The 9,278-nt window shown below is 44.9% G+C and overlaps 1 protein-coding gene across 3 annotated transcripts in view; it reads left to right on the top strand.

Annotated features, from left to right (window-relative positions):
* The window catches only part of TRA2B (transformer 2 beta homolog), a 32,692-nt gene continuing 23,414 nt past the window's right edge, over positions 1-9,278 (top strand). For 2 of the 3 annotated variants that reach the window (XM_075829954.1, XM_075829952.1), the window contains exon 1: positions 2-176. In XM_075829954.1, coding sequence (XP_075686069.1) covers positions 141-176 — 36 coding nt within the window. In that variant the 5' untranslated portion in view covers positions 2-140. Of the gene's footprint in view, positions 177-9,278 lie in introns of all 3 variants that reach the window. The other variant, XM_075829953.1, reaches the window with a different exon arrangement.

Below are 9,278 nucleotides of genomic sequence, written 5' to 3'. Positions count from 1 at the left end.
AGGCGCAAGTACAGATCTGCCACGCCCACCGGAGGAGGGGAATTAGCGCGCTCACGACGACGCCGCCGCCGCCGCCTTGGTTATAGCTCTGTCTCTGAGGTTTTCACTTACTGAGGAACTAGCGGGACCTGGCAGCAAAGATGAGTGATAGCGGGGAGCAGAATTTCGGCGATCGGGTTAGTAGTAACGTATATTGGTTGCATGATGTGATGATACGTGTGGTTGACGGTGCTAATGGTGCAGAGAATACGTCGTTTTTTTTCGGTTTCGTTTTGTTTTTTTAAAACATTTTATTACCTACGTCAATTTTATTAATCGACAAGTAGAAGTCATACCCCACTGTAAGTGCGCGATAACGAACGTGTACCGACGCTGCGAGGTCCCGGCCGACGACGCGTTAGCAGCTTTCGAGCCAGTCGCCATTTTGTGAGCGTGGTAACCGCTCTCACAAAATGGCTTCGTGCTTTAACGCCTTTTTTTTATAACGTGAGGCCCAGCAAGATGGACGAGGAAGTCATTGACAAAACTATGCTCAATGGCGGCAAACGTAAAATATTTTCAGTGAAAATTTTAGCACACGTTTTTGAAGTACCGTTTCATAACGTAACTCCTTCATATGCTGCTCCTACTTTAAATTGACGGGTCTTGCATCACTTGGAATAATTTGGGTTCCCTGTCCTATATTGTGCCTTACAACGTAGACAGTAAGAGAAGCGTCAGCCATATGTGCACAGCATTCTCTACTAGGCTCTGTTCACACCTGCGCTCATCGTTCTGCTTGTCAGAAGCAGAACAAGGGAATAGCCGGAAGAACAGTTATTGGTCTGTTGCACCACAGACACCACCAACCGGACCGAATAACTTTAGTCTGTGACTTTACTGGAAACGATATCAGTTTCCAATTCATATGTGTGAACTAGGCCTTAGGATATGTCCACATGTAGCGTAAACAATGCAGATTTTCTGCCATGGATTTCATTGTGGAAAATCTGCAGCATATTACCGTACCGGATATGAACAAATCTCATCCACACGCTGTTTAAGGAAAAAAAAAAACTTCTATAAATTGACCTGCAGGGCTTTTTTTTTTTTTTTTTTAATGCACAGCATCTTCGTTTATATTTTTAAATTGCTGTTTTTTCCCATTGAGCTCAGTAATGGGGGGTAAAACCCACGACATGTAGCGATTTTTGGGGTTTATATTTGCTGCCTGCCCGTTGTCAGAAGGAAGCGTTGCTATGTGATACGTCCAGGCCGGCCTCCTGGGATAAATGCTCCGCCCTGTGTAGCTGTCCAATCACAGGCTGCAGCTTCACCCCAGGAGGCCGGCCTAGACTAGAACAGAAGTGTCGCTATGACGACGGACATCGGGATAAGTGGAAACTTTTTATGTATTTTTTTTTCTGCAGCTGATATACCGGCTGAAGAACCGCACAACAATTTGGTGCTGTATTTTGGCCGGAATACCCAGCACTGTTTTTAAGTATTTGTAAACTAAGTACCCTTAGCCCTCATGCACACTCCCGTTGGCAGACGTACGGCTGCTAACGACAGATCCGTGAAACACGGACCGGCCACGGAAGACTTCCATGTGCAGTCTGTTGTTTCAACGGACGAAATGAGTGAAATGGCCGAGACTGTTCTGTCAAACAGTCAGGAGTAGGACCGGTCCTGTTTTTGTCAGAACAGCCACACGGTTCAGTTAAAACAACGGAGGTGTGCATGGCCCTGTGGAAATGAGTGTGTCCGTGTGCTATACGTTACAAAAAACGGATAGCACCCTGAAGAAAATAACAGAAGTGGGCATGAGGCCTTAAAGGGGTATTCCAGTTACAACAAGTTACCCCCTATTTGTAGGGTATGGGGTAACTTGCTTATCGGCTGGTGTCCGACAGCTTGGACCCCCACTGCTTACGAGAACGGGGAGCCCGAAGTTGCCTGAAACCCAAGTTTGAACCGAGCGGCAGGTCGCTCTTGCACGCTGCCGCTCCATTCGTTCTCTATGGCCGGAAAAAGCCGAACACTGCACTCGCATGAGCGACCTGCTGCTCGGCTCAAACTTGGGATTCGGGCAAATTCGGGGTCCCTGTTCTTCGTAAATGGCGGGTGTGACTGATCGGACACCCACCGATCAGCAAGTTACCCCTTACCCTACGGATAGGGAGTAACTTGTTAGAAAGCGGGAAAACCCCTTTAAAGGGGTATTCCGATTACGACAATAGATGACCTATCCACTGGATAGGTCACCAGTATATTATGGGTGCGTGTCCGGACCCCGCACTGATCCGCCACTTCGGCTGCCTCTGGACCATGTTGCCAGAAGCAGATGGCTCCTGTCAAAGAATAGCGGCCGAGCTGAAGTATTGCATCTCTGCTGAATAGGAGCAGCGCTTTAGTTCTGCCGAACGGCCGCTATGTAGTGGTCGGCGCCATCTGCTCCCGGCTCCAACTACTGCATCCCGTTCCAACATCCGGTGCACATAGGCAGCCGGAGTTGCGTGTCTGTGCGTGCTTAGGATGTCAGACATGCACCGATCATATACACCGGATAGGTCATCGGTTTTCAGAATGAGGACAAACTTTATTTTTTTTTCCTCTTTGCATCCCAGCGCTCATAACTTATTCAGTGACGCAAAAAATTTGTTGTGCAAATTGTTACAGTCGTGCTGGTACCAAAAATATGCATGTTATTTTGTGTTTTGGAACTTTATATTTTGTAAAGTTTATCAATTGACAATTTATTTATTATTTAAATTTAACATTACTTTTAAAGGGATCCCTCTTCTCATTTTCCCTTTGAATACCGTGATCTGCTTTGATCACAGCATTCAAGGGGTTAACGGCAGATAGCGGTTTCCCTGATCTCTGCCATTAGTGAGGCTGAGTATTACAGCCGTTGTGCCCGCGTGATCAGCATGACATCTATTCTTATGATGCAGCGACGTCCAGCTGCTCATGACGAGCATAGACCTGTGTCGGCAACAGTTTAAACACATAACGGCAAAGTAGGTTTCCCCATCTTAGGCCTAGTTCACAAGTTGTTTTGTTTTTTTTGCAGGCAGAAAAAAAAAATCTGCCTTTGAAATCCTTCTGGAATTTTCAGGCCGATTTGACGTGCCTGTGCTTTTTTTTTTTTTTGCTGCGTTTTTTGCCGGCAGCCATTGAAACTAACACCAGGACCATGGGAAAAAAACTCCTCGGGAAACGAACGCCACAGTTTTTTTTTTTTTTCTGCCTACCATTAATTTCAATGGGTGGTCAGAGACGGGACCGCGCAAGAAAAGACATGCCACTTTTTTCCCTGCGAGTGGCTAAATGCCAACTGGGGGAATAAAAACCTCTGCCTCCCATTGAAATCAATTGAGGCCATCTTTCGGTGCGGTTTCCCCCTCCCTGTAGATGGCTCCATTGGAGCTCCCTCTAGGAGCGTGTGCGTGGGGCACTATATGGGGGCTGTTTTTTGTGGGGTACTATATGGGGGGTGCCCGTGGGGCACGAGCTATATCGGGGGGGGGGGGTGCCCGTGGGGCATGAGCTATATCGGGGGGGGGGGGTGTGCATAGGGCACGAGCTATATTGGGGGGGGGTGTGCATGGGGCCCGAGCTATATCGGGGGGGGGGGGGTGTGCATGGGGCCCGAGTTATATCGGGGGGGGGGGGGCATGGGGCACGAGCTATATCGGGGGGGGGGTGCATGGGGCACGAGCTATATCGGGGGGTGCGTGGGGGCACGAGCTATATCGGGGGGGTGTGTCACTCTCTAAATGGGGGGGCGAGTGTGCTGCGCTATTGGATCCGTCAAAACAACGGAACCCTGTCACAACGGTCAACAACTGATACCATTAACGTTTCCGTCACCATTGAGATCAATGGTGAGGGAAGCAGAAGCTAAGGCCTCCGTTTGCCTTTCCGTTGAGGGGTTAACCCGACAAAACCCCTCAACGGAAGGGCAACTCTAATGTGAAGAGTCCCTTACATGTATCGGGACATGGATTTGGTGTTCTGACTGTAATGATTGGTACTTCGCTGTGAGGCTCATGAACATGCTAGTTGATTTATCAGCAGATGGTTAAACCCTTAAGGACAAGGCCAATTTTGGCCTTGAGGACAGAACAATTTCTTTATATTTCCCTCATAGCGTCCTGGCGCTCATACCTTTTTTTTTTTTTTTTTTTTTTTTGTACGACAAAGCTGTTTTTGTTCCTGTGGGACGAGTTGTACTTTATGTAGATGCCATTTTTTTGGTACAGTTTCGCTGCAGTTCTCATTTTATTTTTTTTACACCGATCCGATCATCAAATAATACATTTCTTGTACAGGTTGTTATGGCCGTGGCGATACCAAATACGTGTATATTCATGTGTTGGGACTTACATTTTTTAAAGTTTATTAAAGAGGCTCTGTCACCAGATTTTGCAACCCCTATCTGCTATTGCAGCAGATAGGCGCTGCAATGTAGATTACAGTAACGTTTTTATTTTTAAAAAACGAGCATTTTTGGCCAAGTTATGACCATTTTTGTAGTTATGCAAATGAGGCTTGCAAAAGTCCAAGTGGGCGTGTATTATGTGCGTACATCGGGGCGTTTTTACTACTTTCACTAGCTGGGCGCTCTGAAGAGAAGTAACATCCTCTTCTCTTCAGAACGCCCAGCTTCTGACAGTGCAGATCTGTGACGTCACTCACAGGTCCTGCATCGTGACGGCCACATCGGCACCAGGGGCTACAGTTGATTCTGCAGCAGCATCAGCGTTTGCAGGTAAGTCGATCTTACCTGCAAACGCTGATGCTGCTGCAGAATCAACTGTAGCCTCTGGTGCCGATGTGGCCGTCACGATGCAGGACCTGTGAGTGACGTCACAGATCTGCACTGTCAGAAGCTGGGCGTTCTGAAGATGATACTTCTCATCAGAACGCCCAGCTAGTAAAAGTATTAAAAACGCCCCGATGTACGCACATAATACACGCCCACTTGGACTTTTACTTTTAAACACACCCACTTGGACTTTTGCAAGCCTCATTTGCATAACTACAAAAATGGTCATAACTTGGCCAAAAATGCTCGTTTTTAAAAAATAAAAACGTTACTGTAATCTACATTGCAGCGCCTATCTGCTGCAATAGCAGATAGGGGTTGCAAAATCTGGTGACAGAGCCTCTTTAATTGTAAATAAATAAAAAAAAAAGCAAATTTTGGGTTTTCTTTTTGTTTTTTTTTAATCCCATAGTGGGACTTCTCATTTTGAATTTTTTGATTTGAGTTTTAATGTGCTGGCCTTTATCTATATGCAAAATAAATTTTCACTGAAGCTGACCAGGATATGTTTGTTCAAGATAAATATTGTATTCACTGCCTGAATGAACGATAAAAGTTGCTTTATTTGTCTTGGGCCCTGTAGCCAAAATAGGTCCCTGTTTCCCATACTGCACTATTAGGGCTTATTCACACGAAAGTTGTATACGTCTGTGTGACGGCCGACGTGTGTATTTCAATGGGGCTGTTCATACAGCCATTGTTTTAATGGACCATGCGAAGGGTCCGTTAAAAAATAGTACATGTCCTATTTTGTTCTGTTTTCACGGATCTCTCGATAGACTCAAATCGATGAGGGATCTGTGAAAACACATCCCACACGGGTGCAACGGACGTTTTTCATGTCAGTTTGCCCTCGTTCGTGTGAAGAAGGCCTCAGTGGCAGACAGGTCATACCAGTATTTGTTAGTACTGTCAGGGCCTGTTCACATCGGCATTGCCCTTCTGTTGAGGGGTTCCATCTGAGGTTTCCATCAGGTAACCCCTCAACGGAAAGGCAAACGGAAACTTTTCCGTTGAGGGGTTAACCCGACGGATTCATCAGACGGAACCCCTCAGCGGAAGGGCAACGCTGATGTGAACAGGGCCTTACAGGTGTCCACAACTGAGACCTCAACGGAGAGCCAATATTCTCTGGATACTTTGTTTCAGTAATCTGATCTGTTTTCCAATGCCTTTTACTGGACCTATTTTGGCTACAGAGCCCAGTTTTCAATAAAAGACAATTAAAGCAACTTTTAATCATTCATGAAGTGAATATAACCTTTATCTATATGCCAGTACATAAGCCTGTGTACTGATTGTACACATGTAGTTAGGGCATATCTCAGTATGCCCTAATGGAAAATATGGCCAGACAGCCCTGGGGTCCTTCAATGGACCCTGGGCTGTCTGGCTATACAAGGTATGGGCCTTGATCGCGTCACAGGGATTTCCTGTGATGCGATCAAAGGGGAGGTGTCACACCCCGCCCCCCCTTATCACTTTCACACTGAACGCCATGGTCAGCTTTGATTGCAGCATTCAAGGGGTTAATGGCGGAGAGAAGAGGTTTCTCCTCTCTCCGCCATCAGAGCGGGGTTGTGGCTGTGTTTTACAGCCGTTGCCCCGCACCTAATCGCGTGGACACACAGGATGAGATTTTTCTTTCTAATACGGCAAGCACCCGGCGCTCAGGACGAGTATTCTCGTGCTGGGTCTTCAACCAGTTAAAGGCATGGTGTTGCCCGAAAAACATGTTTGTTTTTTTTTAATTAAACATTTAGTGTGTGGGTGATTAAACATTGTTCAAATTTTTTTTATTTTTTTCACGAGTCAGGAAATATTATAAATTATTTCTAATTTATAATACTACCCATTTTTGGTCACTAGATGGAGCTATTTCCCAAAATTGCAGCATTGCAACATTGGGTTAAAAGCTCTCGCTCTAGTGAGCTCTCAGCATCCCCCCCTCCTTTATCCTGGCTAGTGCCGGGATAAACGAGGGGTTTGAAAGGTGTAACCTCCTACACTGTGTGTCGCCATTTTTTGAGCTAACACACAGCGTAGTAGGTTTACATACAGTAGTAAACACACACAAACACGAACATACATTGAAATCTCTTACCTGCTCCTGCCGCCGCGGCTCCCTCCGGCCCGTCCGCTCCGTTTGCTGCCGCTGTTCCATGTGCACAAGTCCGGAAGCCGCGACCGGAAGTAGTAATATTACTGTCCGGCCGCGACTTCCGGTCCACAGGAAAATGGCGCCGGACGGCGCCAATTTCGAATAGGACTGTGTGGGAGCGGCGCATGCGCAGTTCCCACACAGACGCCGTACACGGCAGTCAATGGGACGGGAGCCGTTCGCAGTCCCTATGGGACTGTGGCTGCCGTATTCCATGTCTGTGTGTGTCGTTAATCGACACACACAGAAATGGAACAAAAAATGGCAGCCCCCATAGGGAAGAAAAAGTGTAAAAATAAGAAAAAGTAAAACACAAACACACAAATGAATAAAAACGTTTTTATTAAAGCACTAACATCTTTAACATATAAAAAAATTATTTGCCATGACACTGTTCCTTTAAGCTTATACAAAATCTTTTGTGTTACTATTGATCTTTAGTTTACTCCAAACTTGAAGTTGTGGTCCTTAGATCTTTATAAAATTAAATCAGATTTTGAATGCCCCTAGTGCTGTATGCTTGCAGGGTCTTTATTGAGTTGTTTATGATAAAAGGGGGTTTTGCCATTGTTAGAAAAATCTGACATGTTGTTCCTATTTTCACCTAGGAAAGGATAAGATCTGTGTTTTTGTTCTAGCAAAATGTCATTGATTAGTCTCTAGGATGTGATGGGGCTGGGTGATTATGACCTAAATCAAAATGACGATAAATTGCAGATGTAACCTCTATTACGATGAGTGATTATTTAGGCCGCATCCCTATTTGCATATAACGCCCCTATTTGCATGCTGCGACATTGAATTAATATTTATCCCCTGAGCCTGATGTATACAATATACCCCCTGACACTGCCCTGCATGTGATATAATGCCCCCCCATAGCTGCCCTGCATGCGGCATAATGCTGGCCTGCATGCGGTATAACGCCTCCCATAGCTGGCCTGCATGCGGTATAACGCCTCCCATAGCTGGCCTGCATGCGGTATAACGCCTCCCATAGCTGGCCTGCATGCGGTATAACGCCACTCTTTCAGTCTGTTGCTCGGTGCAGACAGGCGCGATGACTTCACTACCTCGCGCCTGCCTGCGCCGAGCCATGAGCGTCCAGCGATACATAGTGAATGGTAGAGCAGGGACCTTATGGCTCCCTTCTCTACCATTGGATTCAATTTGTATTTGCGTCCTGAATACGCAGATTGTTTTGAATGGGGAGGGGGGAATGAAAATAAAGCCAAAACTAAATGCGTTGACGTTGGTTAATTGTGCTGAATTTAGTTGTTTTCTGAATAACCCCTTAACCCCTTCAGGACTGAGCCTGTTTTGGCCTTCAGGACGAAGCCGATTTTTCAAATCTGACATGTGTCCCTTTATGTGGTGATAACTCCGGAATGCTTTTGCCTATCAAAGTGATTCTGAGATTGTTTTCTCGTGACATATTGTACTTTATGTTACGGAAAAAATTTGGTCGATAAATTCAATATTTATTTGTAAAAAACACGAAAATTTGAAGAAAATTTGCAAAAATTAGCATTTTTCTAAATTTAAATGTATCTGCTTGTAAAACAGATAGTAATACCACACAAAATAGTTACTAGTTAACATCCCCCATATGTCTACTTTAGTTTGGCATCGTTTTTTGAACATTATTTTATTTTTCTAGGACGTTACAAGACTTAGAACTTTAGCAGCGATTTCTCATATTTTGAAGAAAATTTCAAAAGCCGATTTTTACAGGGGCCAGTTCAGTTCTGAAGTGGCTTTGAGGGTCTTATTTATTAGAAAGTCCCCATAAATCACCCCATTTTGAAAACTGCACCCCTCAAAGTATTCAAAACAGCATTCAGAAAGTGTTTTAACCCTTTAGGCGTTTCACAGGAATTAAAGCAAAGTAGAGGTGAAAGTTACAAATGTCATTTTTTTTTTACAAAATTCATTTGTAATAAAAAAAATTCTATACCACAGAAGTTTTTACCCGAGAAATGGAACTTATTATTTATTGCCCAGATTCTGCAGTTTTTAGAAATATCCCACATGTGGCCCTAGTGCGCTAATTTACTGAAATACAGGCCTCAGAAGCAAAGAAGCACCTAGTGGATTTTGGGGCCTCCTTTTTTTTAGCATATATTTTAGGTATCATGTCAGGTTTGAAGAGGTCTTGTGGGGCCAAAACAATAAAAACCCCCAAAAGTGACCTCATTTTGGAAACTACACCCCTCAAGGAATTTATCTATGGGTATAGTTAGCATTTTGAACCCACAGTTTTTTTGCAAAATGTATTTGAATTAGTATGTGAAGATGAAA

The sequence above is a fragment of the Rhinoderma darwinii genome, chromosome 6, assembly GCF_050947455.1.
Source record: "Rhinoderma darwinii isolate aRhiDar2 chromosome 6, aRhiDar2.hap1, whole genome shotgun sequence".
NCBI classification, from domain to species: domain Eukaryota; kingdom Metazoa; phylum Chordata; class Amphibia; order Anura; family Rhinodermatidae; genus Rhinoderma; species Rhinoderma darwinii.
Note: the sequence above shows the minus strand (reverse complement) of the source record. Positions and strands in the feature narration are given on the sequence as shown.